Here is a 24,632-nt window from a genome sequence, read left to right as displayed (position 1 = left end):
ACACAAATTGAACTATATGTATGCATTGTTTATCAATTTTTTTTTTTTTTTGGTTAAGTCTTTTTTGCCTGGAGATTTCTTTTTGGGAAGGATTTTCATTAAGAACTGAATTTCTTTGATCTTTATAGTACTACTTAGCTTTTCTGTTTCTTCCTGTGTCAGCTTTACAGAGCTGTATCCTGTGAATTTGTCCATTTCATCTAAATTTAGATGACATTTTCCACTGTGGGGTTCCCATAACCTCACCCTCTTGTCAGCTCTCCAGTTCCTTTGCTGTCGTGGCCTTCACTGCTGTAACGTCCTTGTCCGTTCCTCTTCGTGCTGGATGTGTGCATTTCTGTAGGACCCACTCCGAGAAATAGAATTGCTTGGTCATTAGTGTATGCTCTTTTAAAAACTTTTAATGGACACTGCCACCCTTCCTGCCACGAAGACGGCCCTCAGTTGACATTTCCAGCAGCAGTTTCTGAGATGCCCGTTTTCCCACCCCTTCACCAAACAACAGATGCTATTAATCATTTTCATTTTGCCAATCTTATGGAAAAAAATAGCGTTGTTTCTGTTAGCATGGCTCCCTCCCTATTTCCTTGAGGTGACACGTCATTTTGTATGCTTATAAGCCCACTTGTATTTCTTCTGTGAATTCTCCATTCACACCTTTTGCCCTTTTTTCTATTGGGTAAGCCCAATAATTCTACTAATTTCATGGATGAGTACATGGAGGCTCAGAGAGGGGCCATGGTTTGCCCTGGTCACACAGCAAGAGGGAGCCAGGACTAGGACTCGACCCCCACTGACTCCACAGTCTGAAGAATGGGTATTTGTTGCTCTTTGACCTTTGTGTCTACCTGGGTGGGTCCACCCGGGAGAGAGCAGGGACCAGGGATGCTGTGCTCACCTGTGTCTCTAACGCCCAGTGACGCACTGAGGAAACAGCAAGGAACAAGGCAGAAAAAAAGTCCCTGCCCTCTGGAGCTCCCATAATAGTGTGCGTGTGTGTGTATAAACATGTATTTCTTTTAGAGTAACAATAAAAGTTATTTTTAAAAGTTTGCCTGGAAAAGCCATTGCGTGTCAGGCCCTCGGGAATATGTGCCCATCTCTATTCCATGAAAGAGGAAACTGAAGCCCGAGAGGGGTGGGGCTGGGGGGGTCTCCTTTAAGGCTGCACAGCCCACACATGGCCAAAATGGTTGAAGTAAACATGGATGACCTTCCTTCCTTTTTAAGATTTTAGTGCTTCTGTATAAAAAATAACAGGTGACACTTCACTGAGCAGTTATTAATGCCAGCCTCTATTCTCAGCGTTTTCTGTATATTGACTCATGTCATTCTCACAGCCTCCTGCGGGTGGGGGGTAGATACTACTATTGTGCCCATTTGGAGAAACTGAAGCACAGAGAGGTTAAATAACTTAGCTGAAGCTATTAACCAGCAAAGCCAGAATCTAAGTTCAGGCTGCCTAAGAGTCCATGCTCTTAACCACTGCCCTACACGGCACATTGCTGTATGGATTATCTAGAGAAGGCAGAGGGATCAGCCAGTGCAAAGGCCCTGAGGCCAAAATGGTGCCTGGCATGTTGGCAAAATCGCTAGGAGTCCAGCCTGTCTGGAGCAGTGAGTGAGGGGCAGAGAGGGGAAGTGAGGGCACAGAATGGCACGGACCACCACATCACGTGGGGCCAGGGGAGGATTTCGGGTTTTACTCCCCAGGAAGTGGGAGCCATGAGAGAATTCTGAGCAGAAGAGGGACTTAGATTTTTTTAGGGGGTGTGGGGTTACAGCTCTATTGAGATGTAATTCACATACCATAAAAACTCATCCATATAAAACAGTATAGAGCGCAATGGGGCTTTTTTCGAAAAAAATTTTTCTTGTGATGAGAATTTTTAAGATCTACTCTCTCAGCAACTTTCAAATATGCAATACAGTAATAATATTATTAACTGTAGTCACTATGCTGTACATTACATCCCCGTGACACTTATTTTATAACTGAAGTTTGTACCTTTTGACGGCCGGCACCCGTTTTGCCCATCCCCCACCTCTGGCAACCACCCATCTGTTCTCTGTATCTGTGAGGTCAGGTTTTTCTCTTTTTCTTTTTATATTCACATATAAGTGAGATCGTACAGTATTTTTTTTCTGTCTGGCTTATTTCACTTAGCAGAAGCCTCTCGAGTTTCATCCATGTTGTCACAAACGGCAAGATTTCTTTCCTTTTTATGGCTGAATAATATTCCACTGTGTATATATCCATTCATCCACTGATGGGCACTTGGGTTGCTTCCACATCTTGGCTATTGTAAAGAATGCTGCAATGCACATAGGGGTGCATATGTCTTCTTGAGTTAGTTTGTTTTCTTTGGGTAAATACCCAGTAGCAGAGTTCCTGGATCCTATGGTATTTCTATTTCTCATTTTTTGAGGAAACTCCATACTATTTTCCACAGTGGCTGCAGCAATTTACATTCCCACCAACAGTGTACAAGGGTTCCCTTTTCTCCACATCCTTGTCAACACTTATTTCTTGTCTTTTCACCAATAGCTATTCTATCAAGTGTGAGGTGATATCTCTCTCTCTCTCTTTTTTTTTTTTTTTTGAGGAAGATTAGCCCTGATCTAACTGCTGCCAATCCTCCTCTTTTTGCTGAGGAAGACTGGCCCTGAGCTAACATCCGTGCCCATCTTCCTCCACTTTATATGTGGGACGCCTCCCACAGCACGGCATGCCAAGCGGTGCCATGTCCGCACCCGGGATCTGAACCGGCGAACCCCGGGCCGTGGAAGCGGAACGTGCGCACTTAACCGCTGCGCCACCGGGCCGGCCCCCTAATTGCGGTTTTGACTTGCATTTTCCTGATGATTAATGATGTTGAGCACCTTTTCATGGGCCTGTTGGCCATCTGTATATCTTCTTTGAAAAAGGTCACTTCAGATCCTCTGCTCACTTTTTCATCACATTGTTTGTTCTTTTGCTGTTGAGTTGTATGAGTTCTTTATATATTTTGGATATTAACCCCTTATCAGATATATGACTTGCAAATATTTTCTCCCAGGCAGTAGGTCGCCTTTTCATTTGGTTGTTTCCTTTGCTGTGCAGGAGACTTTTAGTTTGATGTGGTCCCACTTGTTTATTTTCGCTTTTGTTGCTTTTGATTTGGTGTCAAATCCAAAACATCGTTGCCAAGACCAACGTCAAGAAGCTCGCTGCCTAAGTTTTCTTCTAGGAGTTTTATGGTTTCAGGTCTTACATTCAAGTCTTTAGTTCATTTTGAGTTGCTTTTTGTGCATGGTGTAAGATCGTGGTCCAGTTTCATGCTTTTGCATGTGGCTGTCCAGTTTTCCCAAAACCACTTGTTGAAGAGACTGTCCTTGCCCCATTATGTTTTCTTGGCTCCTTTGTCATAAATTAATTGATTACATATGCATGGGTTTATTTCTGGCTCTTTATTCTGTTCCATTGATCTATGTGTCTGGTTTTTTTTTGTTGTTGTTTTTTGAGGAAGATTAGCCCTGAGCTAACTGCTGCCAATCCTCCTCTTTTTGCTGAGGAAGACTGGCCCTGAGCTAACATCCGTGCCCATCTTCCTCTACTTTATATGTGGGACACCTACCACAGCATGGCTTGCCAAGCGGTGCCATGTCCGCACCCGGGCCCTGAACCGGTGAATCCTGGGCTGCTGAAGTGGAAAGTGCACACTTAACCGCTGTGCCACCGGGCCGGCCCCTATGTGTCTGTTTTTATGCCAATACTGTACTGTTTTGATTGCTATAGCTTTGTAATATAGTTTGAAATCAGGAAGTGTGATGTTTCCAGCATTGTTCTTCTTTCTCAAGATTGCTTTAACTATTCAGGGTCTTTTGTGGTTCCATACAAATTTTAGGGTTGTTTGTTCTATTTCTGTGAAAAATGCCATTGGAATTTTGATAAGGAGTGCATTGAATCTGTAGATGGCTTTGGGTAGTATGGACATTCTAACAATAGAGATTCTTTCAATCCATGAGTGTGGAATAGCTTTCCATTTATTCATGTCTTCTTCAATTTCTTTCATCAATATCTCGTCAATGGCTTTTTGTATAGTCACAGGACTGTGCAACCATCACCACAGTAAACTTCAGAACATTTTGTCACCTCAGATAGAAACTCTGCACCCCTTTGCTGTCATTCTCCAATCTCCCAGCCCCTGGGAACCACTAATCTACTTTTGTCTGCATAGATTTGCCTAATCTGGACATATAGAAGGAATCATGCAGTATGTGGTCTTTTGTGACTGGCTTCTTTCGCTTAGCATAATGTTTTCAAAGTTCACCCATGTCACAACTTGTGTCTATACTTGGTTTCTTTTTATTGCCACATGATATCCCATTGTTTGGATACACCACAACTTAGTTTATCCACTCATCAGTTGATGGGCATTCGGGTTGTTTCCACTTTTGGGCTATTTTGAATAACGCTGCTGTGAACACTTGTGTACAAGTTTTTGTGTGGACATATATGTTCATTTCTCTCAGGGAGACATTCAGGAGCGGAATTGCTGGGTCACATGGTAACTCTTTTTAACCTTTGAGGAAGTGCCAGACTGCTTCCTAAAGGGGCTGCCCCATTTTACATTCCCACCAGCGGTGTGTGAGGGTTCCAATTTCTCCACCTCCTCACCAACGCTTGCTGTTATCTGGGGGCTTCGTTTCAAACAGGGTCCCTCTGGCTGCTCTGTGAGGACCAGGCTGAAGGAGACGGAGTTGAAGCGGGGAACCCAGTGAACGACTGTAATAGTGCCAGCGGGAGGGCGTGGTGGCTGGACCAGAGTAGGGGAGCAGAGGAGGTGAGAACTGACTGGGTTGTGGAGCCTTCGAAGATGGAGCTAATGGCCTTTGTTGTGAGAGAGAGAGAGAGGCGAGTTAAGAAGGACCCCAAAGGCTTGCTAACAACTGAGATGGCTAAGGCTGCGGTAGGAGAGGGTTTGGGGGGGTGGGTGGGATGGGGGGGGATCAGCAGCTCAGTTTGGGATGCCTTGAGTTTGAGATGCCCGCCAGACACCCAGGTGGGAATATCCAGTAGGGACTGGAGACTCGATCCGCCTCCTAGCATTACTGTTGGCGTTCATTGCACGTTTCTTGAATAATTAAAGCCAGGAGTGAATCCGAATCCAGGGTCCCCGTGTCCCCCTCCAAAAAATGGGGACAATAGCCCCCTGACCACTAGGCTGTCAGGAGGCTGCGGCGGTTCTTGTGCAGCACGGGGCAGGATTGCACACCTGGCAGCCAAGCTTATGCGCAGGGTGAACAGACGACTGAGGCCTGCAGCTCGGCAGAGAAGTGGAGGTTCCGCTCGGTTCAGGCGGCGTCGTCTCTCCGTCTCCCGCAGCCTCTGGCTGCCGTCGGGGAGGGGGAGGAGACATTGGGTCGTCACCCTGTCTTCCCCTGCTCTGAGCTGGGTTTCCTCCTCGAGGGCCGCCCGGGCCAAAACTGCTGATGGAAACCAGCTGCAGGAGGCGCCCAGGCTCGGCGCACGCCCAGGCCCCTCCCCGGCGCCGGCCGACCCCGCTAAGAGGGGGGGTGACGAGGGCGCCCCAGCTCCCCTTCCCCCTTCCGCAGCCGGGCCCCGGGCCCTGGCACGTCCGGCGCGCCTGATGCTTTCCAGATGTGAGCCTGGTTCCCCTCCCCCACCTGGCCCCGATCCTCCTGCGGGGGAGGTGGGACTGGAGCCAGGGTCCGATACCCCCCTATCAAATGGCTACCAAGGACCTGGGCCGATGTCCCCTCCCTGCCTGTCTCCCTTCCCTGTCCCGGCGCTAAAAACCGATTTGGGAGGAGCAGACTGCGGTAGAGACGCTCCTCCCCCACCTCCGCCTCTTCCCAGGGCTCCAGCCTCCGCCCCTCCGCCTCTGGTCTCGGGATCCAGCCGCAAGACCCGCCCCTCGGGGCACACGGCCCCAGGCCCCGCCCATGACACGCCCCTTCAGAAAACCCCGCCCAAAGCCACGCCCCCGAGAACGCGCCCAGGCGCCCCGCCCCCAAGACTCGCCCCCTCAAAAAAGCCCCGCCCAAAGACCACGCCCCTTCGGACGCGCTCCAGAGGCCCCGCCCAGGACACGCCCCCTCCAAAAAGACCACGCCCCTGAGATAACGCGCCCCCGAGGCCACGCCCCTGGGACGCGCCTCTGCAGACCTGTGCCCCGCGGAAGGCGCGTTCTGCGGGTCTGCTGTCTGCCTGCATCTGGGTGTCCGTGTTTCTCGGTCCCTGTCTGTGACTGCTACATTTCCGTGTGTCTCTCCTGCACCCTGAGTGTCTCTGTGTCTCTCTGCCGTCCTCTGTCTCTGTCTCCCTGAGTGCTTAGATGTCTCTCTCTAGATTTCTGTGTCCTTCTTTCTCTCTGCGTCTCTCCCCGCATCTCCCCTTCTCTCTGAATTTCTCTGCGTCCCCGTCCATCTTCAGGTCTCTCCCTCTAGCCCCTCCGCCTCTCTCTGTCTCTGTCCCTCTCTGCCGCCTGCGTCCCCCGCCGGCCCGCGGGGGCGCCCTGCCTTCCCTGGTTCCACTCATTCAGACGGCTTCGGCGGCGCCGGCGGGGTGGGCGGCTCGGCGGGCCGCGGGCGCCCCCGTGTGGCTGGCACGGGGCGGTCCGGAGAGGCCAGAGATCGGAGTGGGTGCAGGAGGGACGCTGAGGGTGTCCCGGAGCTGGTGTGTAACCCCAGGGGACTGTGCGAGCGCGTGCTACTGTGGGGTTGTGCGTGATGCCAGAGGTGGTGTGCCGCTCCGTGAGCTTGTGAGATTTTGTGTGACAATCAGAGACTGCGTGTGACTGTGGGAAATCGTGTTGCGCCTTGAGGATGTGTGTGTGTGACTGTGTATGTGAGATGAGAGAGATGACGTAGAGGTGACTGTGTGTGACACTGTGACGTCGGGTGTGCCTGGGACACTATTTAGGAGACAGTTTGTGACATCCAGAGACATAGGGGAGAGTGGGAGATTGTGAGAGCGTGCAACGTGGTGAGGACATGAGCGCTGTGTGTGTCACGTGAGCAGATGCTGTATTAGAGAGAGTAATTATGAATGAAGGTGACACCAAGAGATGGTGTCAGAAGGCGGTGTGAGAGGCCCCTGGAGGACTGGGTGTGACAGAGAGGCTGTGTGAGTGTGAGACACTAGGTGTCAGCCACACTGATGATCTGTGAGGAACCGTGTGTGACTGTGTGTGACACAGATCGCGTGGGATGCTGAGACAGTGTTGCGACGGTGAGTGAGAGAGTGTGCAACTGTGCAGGGCACTCAGAGATGAGAGTGAGAGAGAGAGACCTTGTGTGTGTAAGTGTGCAACACCGGGAGATTGCTGTGTGTGGGCGATGGCTGTGTGTGAGACAGACTGAGTGAGGCTGAGCAAGAGATCCTGTATGTGACAGTGTGTGGGGGCACACTGTGTGACTCTGTGTGAGGGAATGTGTGTGACAACGAGAGATTGTGCAAGAATGAGTGTGCCTGTTTGTGGGAGTCAGTGGAGATGTGACTGTGTTACTGTGTCATACTACCAAAAATGTGACACTGCTCGACACAGAGGCAGCCCGGGAAATGACAGGTCCTCGTGTGAGACACTGAGAAAGCGTGTGTGAGGCTGTGATAGGGTGTGAGACAGAAGGAACTCTCCATTCATGGCAACGTGTGTGACATCTTGAGAGATCGTGTGTGACACTGCGGAACTGGTTTGCACCCTTGACACTCTGGATGGCATATCTGATGGTGGTTGTGCGAGATGTCATTGGCGATGATGTGCCACCCTGTGAGAGGTTGTGAGGGACTGTGGGTGGCATTTTGAGAGCCCGTGTGACTGTGGCGCTGTGAGAGGTTGTGTGTTGAGCACAGGTTGATTGTGAGATTGTGAGACTGGGGGACCCAGCGAGATATTGTGCATCTCCATGCAAAGGACCACGAGTGTGAGCCTGTGTGCTGAGAGGGGTCGTCTGAGATGGGGTGACACCGAGGTGATGGGGGTAACAGGGTGGGAGAGAGCATGTGTGATGGAGCAAGAGCCCGTGCGGGACACACAGGAGGGATTTGTGTGGCTGTGGCATAAATGCAGCAGGGCGTGGGGCACACCTCGGGAGGCTGTCTTTTCATGTGTGTGAGAGAGACAGAGACAGAGAGAGATGGAGAGGAGACACTGGGAGAGAGATGGAGAGAGACACAGAGAGCGGAGGAGACAGAGACACAGAAACGGAAAGACAAAGAGTGGGACAGACAGACATGGACAGAGGACCCAGAGAGACAGACCCAGCGGTAGAGACAGCGGGAGGAGGCGGGTCCTCAGGGGCTGCGCCCCAGGGGAGGGGGCGGGGCGGAGCTGGGGCGGGGGGACCCAAAGGCTGCCTCCCAGCCTCTGCCACCAGCCCGCCATCCCAGCCCTGAGCAGCAACAGGTAGGAGCTCCGGTCCTGCCCCAACAGCGGGTCCCTCTGCCCCATCCGGTCACTGGCTGTCTGCCTGGGAATGAACGAATGAGTGAGTGAATGAATGACTTTACGCTTCTGCGTCTCCGTCAACCTGTTTCTCCCCCAGTCCCTCCATCTCCCTCTGTCTGTCCCCTGTCCCTTCTCTCCTCTGTCCCTTTACCCCCCAGTGCCTCTCTCTCCCCGTCTATCACTGTCCCTTTCTCTACCCCTCCATTTGTCCCTCTCTGTCCTCTCCCACCCCATCTCTCCATCTCCCCTGCACCCCTCCATCTCCCCTTCTCTATCCCCCCTCTGTCACTTTGTCCCCTTTGTTCCTCTCCCTTGTATCATCTGTCCCTTCCTTTGCCTCTCTATTTGTCCGGCTCTACTCCCTCCATCGCTTCATCCCCCAATCTCTCCATCTCTCTTTCTACCTCCTCCGACTCTTTCCCTCTATGCCTCACTCTCTCCCTCTGTCACTTATGTCCCCCTCTGCCCCTCCATTTGTCCCTCTCTCCATCCTCTCTGCCCCTCTCCCAGTCATGCCTGGGTTGGGCCCTCCTGGATCCCCCCAGCCCTGTCTCCAGCTGCTAATGAGCAGAGGAGTCTTTGAGGTGGCCACGGCTGGGGTGGGGGGGCTCCCCGAGGGGGGCGGAGGGGGCAGCTGCTGCCTCGGCCCTAATGAGGCCCCCTCTGCGCCCCTCCCGCCGTGATCTTAATTCCTTGTTCTCCCTGGAGCCTCTGCTAATTGGCCTGGGGAGGGCCCCCCTCCTGGCTGGTGCCCTGTCACCGGGGGCTGAGGACACCTGGATCCTGATCCAGCACCTGTGGCCCTGTCCTTCTGTCGCTCCCTCCACCTGCCTCTCAGCCTCTCATCTGTGCTTCCCTCCTGCCTCTCTCTGTTCCTCCCTCCTCCACCTGCCTCTGGGTACCCCATCTGTGCACCCCTCCATCCCTCCTCTTGCCTCTCTCCTCCCTGTTCATCTGTGCCTCCTTCGGCCTGCCTCTTGGTCCCTCATCTGTGCGTCTCTTCGTCTCTCCCCTTTTCCCTCTGTTTTCCTGTCCCTTCCTCCACCCGCCTCTGGGCACCCCATCCGTGCGCCCTTCCACCCACATCCCTGTGACTAGGGCCCACCACCACCGCCACCCTTACCTGGGGATCCAGACTTGCCCACCCCGTGAACCCCTACTCCCGCCCGGCTTTTAACCCCTTCCCCGCCGCAGCCATGTCCAACAACATGGCCAAGATCGCGGAGGCCCGCAAGACGGTGGAACAGCTGAAGCTGGAGGTGAACATCGACCGCATGAAGGTGCTGGGTCGGGGAGGGGAGGAAGGCGGGGGCTCTGGGGCTCGGGTCTGGACAGGGCGGGGTTGGCGGGTGGGGCCCGGAGCCGCGGTGGGAAGATCCCCTGCGCCACAGGGCTGGACCCGAGGCGGGGCGGGACCGGACAGGGGGCGGGAGCCCGGACAGGGGCGGACCTAGGGAGGGGCCCAGGGGCGGGGCTTTGGGGCGGGGCGGGGCCGGGGAAGGAGAGGGAGCCCGGACAGAGGCGGGGCCTGATGAGGGGCGTGGCTAGGGTGGGGTCTTGGGGCAGAGCGGAGCCTGCGGTGGGGCGGGGCCTGGAAAGGGGCGGTGCCGGACAAGGGGAGGGAGCCCGGACAGGGGCGGGGCCTGATAAGGGGCGTGGCTAGAGTGGGGCCTTGGGCGGGGCGGAGCCTGATGGGGGCGGGGCCGGGAACTGGGCGGGGCCTGGGGCAGGGCGGGGCGTGGACTTCACCCGGCCGCCCGCAGGTGTCGCAGGCGGCGGCCGAGCTCCTATCGTTCTGCGAGACGCACGCTAAAGACGACCCGCTGGTGACGCCGGTGCCGGCCGCAGAGAACCCCTTCCGCGACAAGCGCCTCTTCTGCGTCCTGCTCTGAGCCTTCCCGACAGCCTACCCTCCCCTGCCAAAGTATGAATCCAATAAACGTGGTGACTGTGTTGGTTCCTGTGCTGTCGGGGAAACTGAGGCACGCGCAGAGCCTGGGGCCACCGTGGGGGAACCTGTGTTCCTTCTCATCTTTTCTGAGTGCGTGTGGAGTGTGGAGGAGTGGGGGTGAGGATGTCCTGGGTGTCTCAGCACCCAGGAGGTAATGGGGTGAAGACTGTGGACTCCAGCGGGCCGCAACCCTCAGCGGGCCTCGCTCCTCTGCTCCCTCCTGGGCTGGAGATTCTAGGAGCCCGGGTGCTGGTCCCACCTTTTTCATCCCCTGAATGACTCCACCCCTTTTTCCCCATCTGGCTGCCCCCTGCCACAGGCCTACCTCTGTCCTTAAGCACCGAACTCTGTTCATTTATTCATTCCTTCATTCCTTCTTCCAAGGACTCCCTGAGTACCTGCTCTGTGACCCTCCTGTGCTGGGTGAACCTGGGGACATGGCTGTGACCGGCACAGCCCTGCCGCTGCCCTCCTGGGGCTCATAATCCAGTGGGAGAGACAGACCTGTCCCCAGCTAGTGATGACCCAGAGTGGGCAGGGCTGGGGTGGGGGACCCCAGAGGGGAGGCCTGACTCAGCCTGGGGGTCAGGGACGGCTTCCTGGAGGAGGGGACATCGAAGCTGGAACATGGTGGTAATAAAACTTGGGGACCCGGAGAAGAGAGAAGCGTGGCTAGAGGTAGAAGAGACAAAGCAATGTGTACATTTCTTCCTTCACCAATTATTTTGTCCTGGGGGACACAAGGGTGACTGTGACAGCTCTGGTTCCTGCCCTGTGTTTTCCACTTCACATATTGGTGGCCTACAGGGCATACATTGCCTGCAGTTATATATTTTTTGGCTTTCGTCTTTTGACCTATATAATGTTTAAAAATATTCTTGACTTGGTTGCCAGATTGAAAAATAGCAGTACTTCACATAAAAGTCCCTATTTCCAGCTTCTCCCGAATTGGAAGGTCTGGTGACCTCAGACAGGCACCGCCCCCCCAGGGTGACCACAGGCTGTGAGATGGGACCTGGGCTGTCCAGCCACCAAAGTCCCCACCATGCCCTATTGTCTCCCGATTAAGGAGGCTGAGGGCCAGTTACTCTTTATTCTGGAGCCTGTGTTGGGGACTTCCTCTAGAGGAATGAAAAGAAAGGTGAAACGTCTGTTGAAAGTGAGGAAATGCAGGCTGGGGGAGCTGTGGGTTTGCTTAATTATTTTACCTGGTTGACCTCAGGGCCACTGAGTTTGCAACACCCTCCCCTCTCCTCACCCCCCACCTCCTCTTCTCTCGAGACTAACACCCCTGCTTCTCAGCCTGGGGCTGACGGGGGGCTGGACCCCTGAGTCTGGATGGAGACGGTTCACGGGGCCTCCCCTCCCCAGAGGGGGCCGCGCATGCGTCGGCAAGTGTTCCATTATGCACATCGGATTAGGGTCCCCTGGGTCCCCACTCTGAGCTTCCTGTCGGATTGAGCAGCTGTAATTATATCTGCCTCCTGCCTCCCACCTCTCAGCCGGCTCCGGCCTGGTTGCATCATGTCTGGGGGAGCCCCCCGGGGAGACGGGGGTGCCAGAGAGAGCCAAAGATGAGCTGGGGGGCGGGGGGATGCTGGGAGGGAAGTTGCCAGAAGGATTCCAGAGTTTCTCCGACCCTGCACCCTAGAACGTGAAATGCGAAGGAATCCAGAATTCCAGGGCCCTGGACGGCTGGAATTCCGGAGTCTTTCAATCCTGTGGGGCCGGGATTCCGGGGTCCTGCGCCCTTGTCTGCCTGGGATCTGGAGCTTGGCCCTTAAGCCCTGGACTGCGGGCTTTAGACCCTGTCAGCCCTGGGGTCTTGGGGCTGCAGAGCGCAGATTCCTCCTCCTTCCACTCCTGGTCTTGAGGAATGGAAGCCGAAGAGGAGAAAGCAGCGCTGGGAGGCCCCTGCCTGCAGGAGGAGGGGGGCTGCGTGAGCCTGGCCTTGGTCACGACTAAGGCTGGGAGGGAGGGGAAGCCAGAGGGACAGGCAGGTCCCAAGTGACCAGCCTCCACGCATGCAAACCCGGATAACCTCGTTAGCTGGTATGACTCTGCAGCCCCAGCTGCTGGTCGCCCGCTGCTCCTTCCTGCGCCCCCAGCTGTGAGTCTCTGGGGTCGGAGCCAGGCCAAGGGACAGAGAGGCGAGCCCTCAGCGGTCACCTCCCACTTCACCCCAAACCCTGAGGGCATCAGCTGCCCCTCCCAGGCTGTCTTCCCTCTGAGGTTGGCATGGCTGCGGGTCTGGGGGCGGGGTAGCCCAGAGCCAGAATGAGGATTCATCACCATCATCACTTACTGAGTCCCTTTTCACAAGAGCTCCTCACTTAAATCTCTGATAGCCCCCAAAGGGACTCTGTTTATCCCCATTTCACAGACATGGGAAATAGGCACGAGAGGTGATGTCATTCGGCCACTTAGGCCCTGAGGTCGGAGTGGCAGCCTTGCATAAGTGTGCAGGATGGGCTGGACGTGGTCGGGGGCTTGAAGCACGGATGTGAGGGTGTCCCAGGTGAGGGTCACCGCCCAGGCAAAGGCTGGACAGGGACGACAGAGCGGAGCCCCCTGGAGCAGGGGTGGGAAGCTGCAGCTGGTAGGCAGACGGGCCCATTGGGGTGGAGAGAAGGGTGTGAGCAGAGAAAAACGGCCTCTGGCTGTCGAGGCTGGGACCTGCTGAGGAGGGACAGGTCGGGGTGCACACGGCAGCTTCCCGCAGCACTGAGAGGGCACAGGCGGGCGGCGGACATGGCGGGCGAGAGCAGCTGGTGGCACACATCATGGGGGCGGGGAGACAAGGTGGGGCCAGCTCCTTCCCAGGGCAGGGCCAGGAGGACAGAAACCAGGGAGCCAGCAGGGGGTCAGGCCCAGGGCAGGCTGGGATCTTAGGTCAGCGGTCCAGATGCAGGCCTGGGCAGGTGGTGGAGGCGCTGGCCGGCAGGCGTGGGTGAGGCCCCTGGGGCCCCATTTCCTGGCCGGCTTGGTGTTTGCTGTCTTGAGGACAGGGACCCAGATGGGAGTCTGGGCTGGTGTGGAATGACTCAGCTGAGGGCCTGCCATGCCTCTCCAGCTACATCCTTCCTCTCCCATCACATCGAGTGCCATTTGGGAACACGCCCCCATCAGATGGTGCCCTCTGAGCCCCTCTGCATCCGTGGCACACATTGTGTGCATTGGTGCACAGTAAGTGGGTTGGCGTTTGTTGAATGAATAATAATAATGCCAGCAGCTATGCGAGGGCTTCCTGGAGGCGGGCAGGGTGAATTTCGTCTCTCGTCTTCACATAAGGCTCCAAAAAGGGCAAGGATGACGGCTTCATTAAATGGCTATTTGATGAAGAACGTCAAAGCTGAGACAAGGGAAGTCATTTTCGAGCATCACACAGCACGTGACTGTGATGGTGGACGTAAGCTTCCTGATCCGCTCTCTTTCCCTTGCACCAGGCAGCCCCTCCACGTGCAAACACACGCGGGTGGACACAGCCAGAAAGAAACCCGTGAGCCCACCTTAAACGGATGCACGAAAAGACACAGGTGCACAAATAGACCTCAGAGAAAATAATGCCCATCTGCCGCCACAACACACACACGCTCTCACTCACCTTGTGGAAAAGATGCTCCTTAGGCCACGTAGGCCCCAATGATCCCACACAGACCCACACAGGAAGTTCACATGCCACAGTCCCTAGCACACCCGCTCCCGGGTGCCCGTGCCCCTCGGCTCCCGGGTGCTGTGTGTCCATTTCCGATTGTCTCTGGGCTGTCCTTCCTCTTCTGCTCGCTGCCCCGGGGCCTCTTGCGGGAGAGGCCCGAGTCCTGTTCCCAGAGGTGGGTGGAGGGACCAGAGCTGCTTACTCACCCACCCAGAGAAGTTCCTTCCCACAGCTCCCCGACTCCTGGGAGCCACCCCCAGAGCCCAGCTGGGGTGACCTGTGGGCTGGGCCTATGGGCCTGGCTGGGGCCACAGTTGGACAGGCAGCTGGGGGTCCCCGGAAGGTGAGTGGACGTGTGTCCGACACTGGCGTGGACCCTAGGGACCCTTAGTCCTTCCAACAGGAATGAGTGACAGTCACCGCCACCCCGCCTGCTCTGGAGCACAGAACTGATGCCAGGGCTGCAAAAGCTCCTGCCCCACAGCAGCAGAGGTGGGGAAACTGAGGCCTGGAGTCGGGCAGGGCACGTCTGAGGTCTCACTGAGCATGGGAGCAGAGTGGACTTCCTGAATGCTCAGCGGTCCCTGGTGGGGACAGGAAGTCAGTGGAAAGGAGGCTCTGGGACCCAGAGCTCCCCCACACCCCGCAACTGCCCTGATGCCCTGGCCCCCACTGGTGAGCTCCAGAGTCCAAGTGATGACTCAGGGATCCCGGGGCCACTGGGAGCTGCTAGGAAGGCAGAAGGACGCAAGCCTGCCAGGCGCCATCCTTCATTAATACCATATAACTTCCTGAGTTCCCTCTGCTCTGCCTGGAGACTGGGGAACATGAGAGGGGGACCACATAGCCAGGAGGCCCGAGACCTGCACACACAGGCACCCCCAAAATGGGGCTGTGTGGTGACTCTTAGAGCCCCTGGCGTGGCTGGAGCCGGGGCGTCCATCCTGCCGGAAGCTGGGGGTGACAGCTGGGCAGGGGTGATAGGGAGCGGGAGGGAAGGGGCGAGAGGGTTGTGGTCACTGAAGGATACGGGGATGGAGAGGGGAAGTCTGCGGCTGCCCACTGGTCCAGCCCTGGGAGTCGGCAGCATCCCCCGCTGGCCCAGGATGGGACATGACATCTGCATGGGCTCTCTCCTTGTTGCGAAGAGGGCTGTGGGATAGGCAGCTGGCCACGGTCGGCCACGAGGCCTGTGAAGCCGGTGTCCCCCCATTATACAGAAGAGGAAACTGAGATACACTGCCTGCGTCCTCGCCTGGGACCATCACACAGCAGCAAGCTGCTCGAGCTGGGACACGAACCCGAGTCAGAGGGAGGGAGCCCCCGAGTTTGTAATCTCTACACTGAAAAGTCAGGGGTGTCTGAGAGGCTCCCCTGGGTCCCTTCTGGCCCTTAGGGGCAGGGAGGCTGCCTGGGAAGCTGTGGGCTCAGTGGCAATGAGGACCAGCTGTGCTGGCAGCTGGGACATGCAGGCTGACCACGCTGGCCAGAGGGTGGCGGGGGTGTGTTTGGGGTGGGGTGGGAGAGATCAATGTGACAGCAGTGTTAGAGCCCTGGACGGCTGGCTGTAGCCAAAATATTATTCCTGGAGGTCAAGGTCACCAGAGCTTGACCGGGGGCCTGGGAGTGCTGGAGCAAGAGGCGAGAGGGTGGGTGGGAGGGCACTTCCCTTTGATGCTGAGCCCTGGAAGTCCCAGGGCCTGTCCCCTACCGCCTCAGTCCCTCCTCCCCCACGCCCCCTTCCCCGGGCTCTGCCCAGTGAGCGTGGGAGCTGGGAGCCTGAGGACGGGCTCCAGGGACTGGCGTTTTTCCTCTGGCCCGGCCACCTCCTTCCCCAGCCTTCTGGAAGGAGTGAATTGTGTTTAGGGAACAGAAATCTTGGTAGTGCCTGGAAATACTACATCAGGGAGGAATTTCCTGGTCATTTCTCAATCCCTGGGCAATGTCCTAACCCCGGGGCCTGGAGCCCAGAATAGATCCCAGGGACCACCCCCAGAAGGATTGCACACTGGTCAGCTGTGCCCCTCAGGTCCCATCCTGGCCCCCACTGGTGAGCTCTGGAGTCCGAGTGATGACTCAGGGGTCCCGGGGCCACTGGGAGCCGCTGGGAAGGCAGAAGGGCAGAGACTGGTGTTGGGAGGAGACAGGTGGCTCGGAGATGGGGACCGGGAGAGGACGCAGGGAGAGGAGGCAGAAGCCAGGAGGGCTGGAGATGGATGTCCTGGGCAGGGGGTACGGAGGGAGCGTGCCAGGGAAGGCGGGAGGGAGCGCAGGGGGCCTCTGGAGAAAGCAGGGGGAGGGAGGGCGGGGCAGAGAGGAAATGAAAAAGCTGGGGCTTGCAGGCAAGATGAGTAGGGAGGGAAGAGGGGGGGAAGTAGGGAGAAGCTGACACACGAGACGAGACGGACACAAGACAGGAGACCTGGGAGCGAGGGGACACAGGAGGGACTGAGAGAGACTGCAGAGGTGTGGTGAGGAGGGCCTGGGAAAGCAGGGATGCGGAGAAGGGGCTAGAGGGCTGTGGGGGGGGGGGTGGTGGACAAGGGAGGCACAGAGACAGGCAGAGAGCAAGAGACAGAGACAGAGAAGGAAAGAACTAGGAGGCAGAGAGGGAAGGACGAGGCAGAGAGGCAGACAGAGGGACGGAAACAGACAGGAAGACAGAAGGGAGAGAAATATCAGACAGACAGACGCACACGCGCAAGGAGAACTGCCGAGTGACGGAGAAATCCCCAGGTGCCGGGAGGACACGGTGGCGCGGGACGTCTGAGCTGGCCGCAGACCCGGCTCGCCCTCATCCCCCAGCCCCCACCTCCCACCCCTGGGACCCCTCCAGTCCAAGCCGGCAGACGGAGGCCGGGATGGCGGATTCGTGCCGGAACCTCACCTACGTGCGGGACTCCGTGGGCCCGGCCACCAGCACCCTGATGTTCGTGGCAGGCGTGGTGGGCAACGGGCTGGCGCTGGGCATCCTGGGGACGCGGCGGCGGTCGCGGCCCTCGGCCTTCGCCGTGCTGGTCACGGGGCTGGCGGTCACTGACCTGCTGGGCACGTGCTTCCTGAGCCCGGCCGTGTTCGTGGCCTACGCGCGCAACAGCTCGCTGCTGGGCCTGGCCCGGGGCCGCCCGGCGCTCTGCGATGCCTTCGCCTTCGCCATGACTTTCTTCGGCCTGGCCTCCACGCTGCTGCTCTGCGCCATGGCCGTGGAGCGCTGCCTGGCGCTCAGCCACCCCTACCTCTACGCGCAGCTGGACGCGCCGCGCTGCGCCCGCCTGGCGCTCCCGGCCATCTACGCCTTCTGCACCCTCTTCTGCGCGCTGCCCCTGCTGGGCCTGGGCCAGCACCAGCAGTACTGCCCGGGCAGCTGGTGCTTCATCCGCATGCGCTCCGCCGAGCCGGGCGGCTGCGCCTTCTCGCTGGCCTACGCCAGCCTGGTGGCCCTGCTGGTGGCTGCCATCGTCCTCTGCAACGGCTCCGTCACCCTCAGCCTCTGCCGCATGTACCGCCAGCAGAGGCGCCACCAGGGCTCGCTGGTCCCCGGGCCCCGGGGGGGCGAGGACGAGGTGGACCACCTGATTCTGCTGGCGCTCATGACGGGCATCATGACCGTGTGCTCCCTGCCTCTCACGGTGAGTCCCCTCTGCCTCTGGGGTGGGCTGCAGGGAGAGGGTGGTGCCTGGCTCTGTGCTCCCTCAGTTGTGCCCATTTCACGGATGGGAAAACTGAGACTCAAAGAGGTCAGTGGCATTGTCCACGGTCAAGCGGCTCCTGACTTTCTGGAAAGCCTCTCCCCGTTTGCTTCTGCCCTGTTTGATTCCTCCTGATCCCTTGTCTTCCCCCTTCCACATCTCCAGCGTACCCCTCTGCAATTGAACGCACCCCCAACCTTCCTCTGCCCCTGTACTGATCAGATCCACCATCCATTAAGCACTTGCTCTATGCCCGCCCTGTGCTCAGATCATCTTCACAATTACCTTATGCATCCATTCCACAAGCATTTAGCAAGACACAGACAAAGCCGGGTCCTGTCACCATTTTACAGACGAGGGGCGATGTCTCTTGCCCACGACCACACAGAACCAGGTCTGGCCCCCGGGCTCCCGATTCTCAAGTCTCATCTCCCGGCCATGGTGTCCCCCACTTCCCCACCAGCCCCACCCGCCATCTGCTCTCGGAATCTCCCGGCCTCGCCCCCTGCCTGCAGAAGCTCCCCCCCTGCTTTTCCCAAATCGCAGCTGGGCAGACCCTGCTACTGCGGCATCGAGTTACCCCACCCACACTCTGGGCCTCAGTTTCCCTTTCCGTAAGATGCAAGCTCTGGGCTAGATTTGAGGGTGGTCAAACCTTTTGGGGGTTACGGATGACTCAGAGGCTGAAAGTGGTGAAGAGACACAGGCACAGCCCTGGGCCCCACCCACATGGCCCCTATCTCTCATCCACTTGCCTCTGCTGGCGGGGTTTTCTGGTGCTTTCTCTCCCTCTGTTTCCCGGAGGTATTTGTTACTTAGTTTTCATCTCATTTCCTTCCCCTTCTGCCAGGCCACCCCTCCCTCATTCCTGCACATGAGCGAGTGGGAGGAGGGGGGCTGGGGTGGGGTGTGTGGGGGGATGGGTACTCCTTGACACCCTCACCCTGCCCCCAGATCCGCGGCTTCACCCAGGCCATCGCCCCAGACAGCAGTGAGATGGGGGACCTCCTCGCCTTCCGTTTCAACGCCTTCAACCCCATCCTGGACCCCTGGGTCTTCATCCTTTTCCGCAAGGCCATCTTTCAGCGCCTCAGGCTCTGGTTCTGCTGTCTGTGCCCCAGGCCTGCCCACGGCGACTCGCAGATGCCCCTCTCCCGGCCGGCCTCAGGGAGGAAGGACTCAAGGGCCCCCCCTGCTCTCGGAGAGAAGGAGGGGAGCTGGGTGCCGCTGTCAGTCTGGGGCGAGGGTCAGGGGGCGCCCTTGCCTCCTGCACAGGGATCTGACAGCACCGTGGGAACGCGGTCCAAAGTGGGGACCGCGGCTGCCTGCTCCGTCTGCTGACATCTGCCCCCGATCTCCGGCCCTGTCTTCCGGGAGCCTGAGCCGGATCATTAGGGGCACGGCCGAGGCTGTGGGCGGGCCAGCGAGAGATGAATCTTCTGCCCTCGCCTGCCAGAACCCTGACCCCCTGAATACAGGGGGCGACTCGCTGCTATTTCTCTTCCTTCTGGGTGGCCGTCGGAGGCTCTGGGAGGAGAAGGAGGGAGAGAGGAAAGGTTTATCCTGGAGCACAGACAGAACAGTTCTCTCAAAATAGCCAGTGGGCCGGCCGGCCTGGTCTGGCCCTGGCTGCCCATCCATCTCACTGCCTAAATATTTGGAAGGCGGAAAAGTTCCCAGCGGCTTCTGTGCACTCAGGTCTGCTCCGGTTAAGGTTCCGGCTCCGATGCTCATGCATTCAGGGTGCCCCGGCTGCCCATCCCAAATCCCCAGGGGCCCTGCCCTCTCCCGGGCCACTCCAAGAGCCACTGTCTCTTGACCTCATAGGAGCCAGGGATCCTTGGAGAAGCTCCCTGCTTCCCCTTGCTTCTGACTCTCCATCAGACCTGGGAGCCCTGGCCCCCCCAGGGGAGGTGGGAGGATGCGGAGACTCCTGCGCTGTGGGTGACACCGCTGGACACGTGTCGGCGAAACTGCACGGCTTGGTGGGTTGCAGGATGAGGCCTGTGGGCACAAGGGTGCTGGGGCAGATGGATAAGGTGGAGGGCCAAGGGCTGGGAGGTATGGATTCTGGGGACCATGAAGAGCACAGCGGTAAGTCCTGTGTCTGTGCCTGAATCCATAGCTGCCCCCTTCTAGAGCCTGACCTCACCTCTGGAGTCCTTGGAGCCCTTACAGAAATTTCATTCATTCAACAAATGGGGGCGGGGGGGGCTGACTCTGCCTGGTGTTGCAGACACAGACCAGTCTCTGCCCAGCCCTGGACTCTGCTGGGTGATTTCCAGCCTTCCGCCGCTCCTCCCTTCTTGTTCTCATCCCCGGCTGCTCAGGAGTGAGCAGAGCAGCAGGAAGGGAAGTGGGGTGAAAAGCTCCCCCCACCCCGGCCAGCCCCAGTTCTCCAGAATCAAGGGTGTTCGGGAATGAGCCAACTGGCATGAAGGGAAGTGTTGCTCAGGGGGGTGGCAGAGTGACTAGGAAAGCCGCCTCTTGTCCCCTGCCAGCCCCAGTTCCCCTTTCTCACATGCTCCTGGGTTGAAACAATAAATCCCCACCAGGGTGTTGGGGGGTAGGCGAGGTGCGGGCCTCCCGTAAAGACAGTCGTGGCGAACTTCAGCGAGGTGCACCCTCGCACTCCAGCCTACTGTTATGAGAGCCTTTCTGGGAGGCTGGTGTCCAGGTTCAGAGAGGGCAATCACCGGCCCCAGACCACGCAGCCAGAGAAAGCACAGTCTCAGGGTGGAGCTGATCCACCTGTCCTTAGAGCCCAGCTCACTTGTCCGGCTGGTGACTTCGCCTCCCTGGCCCTCAGCGTCCTTTGACATAGAACGGCCATCAGAATCTAGTATTTAGTTTACGGGGCTGTACTGCGGATTATAGGATTCGCTCTGAAAAGCAGTTTAGCACAGGGCTTGGAATAAAGCCCCCAATAAATGCTACTGTTATTGACGTCGATGTTGTTTCTATTGTTGCCTCTGGCTCTCTGGGCAAAAGTGGTTTGAAAAAAAGCAATGCTTTGCTCCTTTGTTTCGACTTTTTTTTTCAGTCTCTATGATTCAAATCATGGTAAAGAATAAGGGGCGTCTGGAAGAGTTAAAATAGGTCAAGATGACGGCTTCCTGTGGACGGGGTTTCCTTCCGGGGTGAGGAAAATGTTCTGGAACTAGATGGTGGTGGTGGTTGCCCAGCCTCCAGGATGTACTAAATGTCTCTGAACTGCACACTTGCAAATGGTTCAAATGGTACATTTCGTGTTATGGGTATTTCACCACAATAATAAAAAACCCCATGTAATACTGAAAAAGAAACTGAGGGTGCGTAGACACTGTTATGGCAGTCGCGACAGTCATCTGTTGGTTGAATTTAATAATGAAAAAGTTGACTTGTACAAAAATAGGTCAAGAAACACCAGGTGGGGTCTGGCCTTGGTCACCAAACCTGGCCTGGCCTCCATGGGAACCCAATCCTGGGGGTGGGGGGGTGAGGGGCTGCAGAGGGGCGTTTCTGGCTGGTGCCACGAGAGGGGGGCCTGCCTGTCCAGGCGAGACCCCCAAACAGGGTGCTCACCTCCTCTCTCTCTGTCTGCCCCCTCAGGGGGTCAGTTCTGTCCATCTGGCCTCTTAGGTGTCATTCACTAAATGCTGGGCGGGGCTGGGCATCGGAGCCCCCAGCCTCCTCGCCCGAGGTGGGTGCTATGTCAGACCCATTCTTCAGATGCGGGTTAAGGGGAGGAGAGGATTAAGCGCTGCAGCGGGTTTGCTGCTGGCTCTGACCCGGCAGGCCTAACATCTCAGGGATCCACCCCCTCCTCTGTGGCCCACTGTTGTCTCAGATCCCCCCCACCTCCGGCCTGGATGTCCACACTGCCTGCCAGGTCAGGGGTTTTCAAACAACTCCTGCCTCATCCGCCCACAGCCACTCTGGGACGATGTGGCAGCTGCTCCCTAGCTGGTGTCCTGCCTCCTGATGCTCCGTGTGTCCTCTCTGCTGCTGGCTGCCGCAGTCCTGTCTGGAAGGCTCTGTCCGGGCTGTGACCCCCTTGCCTGCAAAGCTCGAAGGGCTCCGGCTGCCTGGAGCCCCAGGGTCGACTCCCACGCTCTCTGCTCAGCCCCGGCAGACATTGAGGTTTCCCCAAAGAGCCCGTGACCTCTTGGGCCTCCACCTCCCGGCTTGCTGAGCTCACTCTTCCCGGAACAGCGTTTCCCCTTCTCCATTCCCCAAACACTTGTGCCCTTTAAGGTCCTGCTTAGACTACCCCTCCTCCTTGGAGCCGGAACGGCTCCTCTCAGGCCCGGAGATGGCACTCGCTGCAGCCCGCCTCGCAGACATTTGTCCATTCATCCAGCAGGCTCGTCCTGGGGGCTTTCTGTATGTCAGGGCTTGTCCCTGCGACACTGGGGACATGCCAGTGACAGAGACAGCCCTGGCCCTGCTCTCCTGGGGCTCACAGTCCAGAGTCGGCAGGGCTCGGGGTCAGGGAGGGGGAAGGCTAGGGGACATCCAGGAGGGCTTCATGGAGGAGGGGATGGCTGAGCCTGGGGATTGGAAGAAAGGGAGCTAAGTAAGGCGGAGTGTTCTGACTTGGGACTCAAATGCCTCCTTTCTTCGGCCTCTTGTTCATTCATTAATTCAGGATACATTCTCTTGAACCTGCTCTGGGCCCAAGGCTGCCCTCTGCCCACTGAGGGTGTAGCAACGACGGACACCGCCTTGGCCCTACCTCGCTCGCGATCCAGTGGGTGACAATTTAATCGTCACAGAAATAAGTACTACAATAAGCCGCAAAATACAAAATTACAAGCTGTGAGATGTCCCGAGAGAGCACAGTGTGGGGATCTGAGAATGTATACGAGACCTGTCCTCGTTGGGGCCGGGGGTCGAGGAGGGACATGCGAGGATGGGTCTGACTTCAAGGAGATGTCATTCCTTTTTAACTTCACTTCTTTCTCCCTTTCTGTATTCCTGCCACCGGGCCTGGCCACCGGCGGGATTTGAGCACACGTTCACACCGGGGCTGGTCCCGAGTCGCAGCTCTCCAGGGCCTTCTGTAGTCACTGCCCCACCTGCTGGTCACACTGGGAGTGACATTGAGAAGCGGCGGCCACTCTTGGGGAAGCGAGGGAAGCTGGACGTCCCTCATGCAGGCCCCGATGGGCACCCCGGTGTGTCCCTTGCCCAGTCACCTTCGTAGGACAGGCTTTGAGCTGGCTCAGCAGGTCTGAGAGCCTGACCTGGGCCTGGCGCCCACCGCGAGCATCTCTCTGCCTTGGAGTCGGCTCCCCTCAGCCTGCCCCGCGTCCATTAGAGGCTCAGAGAGCCATCTATGTGTCTTTGATTAATAAAGAATGGGAAAGGGAAGTCATGATTATTTAATAATGCAGCCTGTCTGGGAGTAACAGTCTTTCAAAACCGAGGGCCCGAGGGGGAACATAATGACGGGCAGCGGAGAATGCAGGTGGCGCGAGGCGGCGGTTAAAAGCCTGGGCGCTTGGGATGCGACTGATCTGGGGTTTGGAGCCCCAACTCAGCCACTTCCGAGAAGTGCGGCGCGAGAGGCTTTTCCTGACCCGGGCCTCCAGTCCCTTCCTGTCACATCTTGGTAGTAATGGATCTCATGCCCATATGCCCGCGGCAGAGCGTGCACGCCATATGTAGGTGCTGAACGTCATTCTCGCTCATCCGGCCTGGACGAGAATTAAATGTCTAGAAAGAGTGCTTGGCGCAACCCTCAGATGTGGATATTTTTAGGACCCTCCTTCCCTAGATCATCATTATTGTCCATTTTGCAGACTGGTAAACTGAGGCGTGGAGAAGTGAAGTCACTTGGGTGGACCCTGTGGCTTCATGAGCGCACAGACTCCCTGCAGGCAGTGGTCGTGCTGGGCTGGGAGCCCATTCCGTGGGTCCCTCCAGCCTGTCTTCCTCTCAACTACGAGGCCAGAATTTTCCCTGGGTCTCCTGGCTGCTAAGAGGGCAGCTCCCATCTCAGATCCCGCCACGCTGACCCCAGCCTCCGCCTAGCCTTCCCACTGCTCTGTCTCGGGCCTGCCTCAAGTCAGGGTTTTTAAAAAATGACCATTGACTCCAAAGCCGGGCAGCTGAGAGCACAGACGCCTTGGGGTCAGAGCTGGCTCAAATTCCAGCTCCGCCACTTTCTACTTGATGACCTTGGAGCGGTGTCTTCACTTCTCTGGCCTCAGTTTCCTAGCATCCAGCCCAAATGGCTGCTTGCAGGATTCAACGAGATCACGAAGGCAGAGCTTAGAAGCGGCTGTGGAGCAGGAAGCCCCCAGTGAAGACTGGCTGACGCTCACCGGGCACTCAGCCAGCCACGGCAGGGACACGCTGGAGCTGGTGGGCAACCCAGACCCTGAGCTCTTTGCCATTACACTCGACCGTCTTTGCCAAATGCCAAGCCACAACCAGACGGCAGAAAAAGGGGGCACCAAAGCTGGGGCTCTGGCAGGCTTCTCCATCCTTCCCAAGGCCAGGCGAAGAGGAGCGGGAGGAAGCTTTTATTCTGAACCCTCTCCCTGACTCCTGCCCAGGCCCTGTGGCGGAGTGAGAGCAGCTCGAAGTTGGATGTCTGCTCTCCATTCCTTCCCCTCGGAAAGGGAGCCGGTGGGATTCCTAGTCGGGGTGGGGCACGTGCATTCTGGGAAAAGCCCCCAAGGCCTTTGGTCCTCCCATGCCCACTTCCGGGAGGGAAGCTATGGAGCTTTCTGGAGTTTGCAATTGTTTCAGGCATTTGGTTTCAAATCCCCCTAGGTCCTGCGGCCTGTCCTGGAGTTGACTGACGCTGCGTGAGCTCAGGACCACACGGGACACTCCGGCCGCCTGACGGACAGTGACTCACTGGGGAAGGCCGTCCCTTCCCCAGAGCACGC

At 57.5% G+C, this 24,632-nt stretch overlaps 2 protein-coding genes across 3 annotated transcripts; both read left to right on the top strand.

Moving 5' to 3' along the window:
* Positions 1 to 6,152: 6,152 nt before the first annotated feature.
* On the top strand, positions 6,153 to 10,406 carry GNG8 (G protein subunit gamma 8). 2 transcript variants are annotated; one of them, XM_070223075.1, is made up of 3 exons: positions 6,153 to 8,411; positions 9,648 to 9,733; positions 10,217 to 10,406. In XM_070223075.1, the coding sequence occupies exons 2-3, from the start codon at positions 9,650 to 9,652 to the stop codon at positions 10,343 to 10,345; spliced, it is 213 nt and encodes a 70-aa protein (XP_070079176.1). In that variant the 5' UTR covers positions 6,153 to 8,411; positions 9,648 to 9,649; the 3' UTR covers positions 10,346 to 10,406. The 2 variants fall into 2 exon arrangements, with proteins under 2 accessions (XP_070079176.1, XP_070079175.1); XM_070223074.1 differs by having other exon boundaries at positions 6,153 to 8,493.
* Positions 10,407 to 16,435: 6,029 nt separating this feature from the next.
* PTGIR (prostaglandin I2 receptor) lies at positions 16,436 to 20,694 on the top strand. Its single transcript, XM_023649966.2, has 2 exons — positions 16,436 to 17,688; positions 18,703 to 20,694. The coding sequence occupies exons 1-2, from the start codon at positions 16,921 to 16,923 to the stop codon at positions 19,087 to 19,089; spliced, it is 1,155 nt and encodes a 384-aa protein (XP_023505734.1). The 5' UTR covers positions 16,436 to 16,920; the 3' UTR covers positions 19,090 to 20,694.
* The last annotated feature ends 3,938 nt before the right edge of the window (positions 20,695 to 24,632 follow it).

Source organism: Equus caballus, chromosome 10 (assembly GCF_041296265.1).
Source record: "Equus caballus isolate H_3958 breed thoroughbred chromosome 10, TB-T2T, whole genome shotgun sequence".
Taxonomy (NCBI): domain Eukaryota; kingdom Metazoa; phylum Chordata; class Mammalia; order Perissodactyla; family Equidae; genus Equus; species Equus caballus.
Note: the sequence above shows the minus strand (reverse complement) of the source record. Positions and strands in the feature narration are given on the sequence as shown.

Excerpts from the sequence above, each read along its gene's own strand:
- GNG8 (XM_070223074.1), top strand. Across the intron at positions 9,734-10,216 it reads TGAACATCGACCGCATGAAG|GTGTCGCAGGCGGCGGCCGA; the intron begins GTGCTGGGTCGG and ends GGCCGCCCGCAG.
- PTGIR (XM_023649966.2), top strand. The coding sequence starts at position 16,921 with ATGGCGGATTCGTGCCGGAACCTCACCTACGTGCGGGACTCCGTGGGC. Across the intron at positions 17,689-18,702 it reads TGTGCTCCCTGCCTCTCACG|ATCCGCGGCTTCACCCAGGC; the intron begins GTGAGTCCCCTC and ends CCCTGCCCCCAG.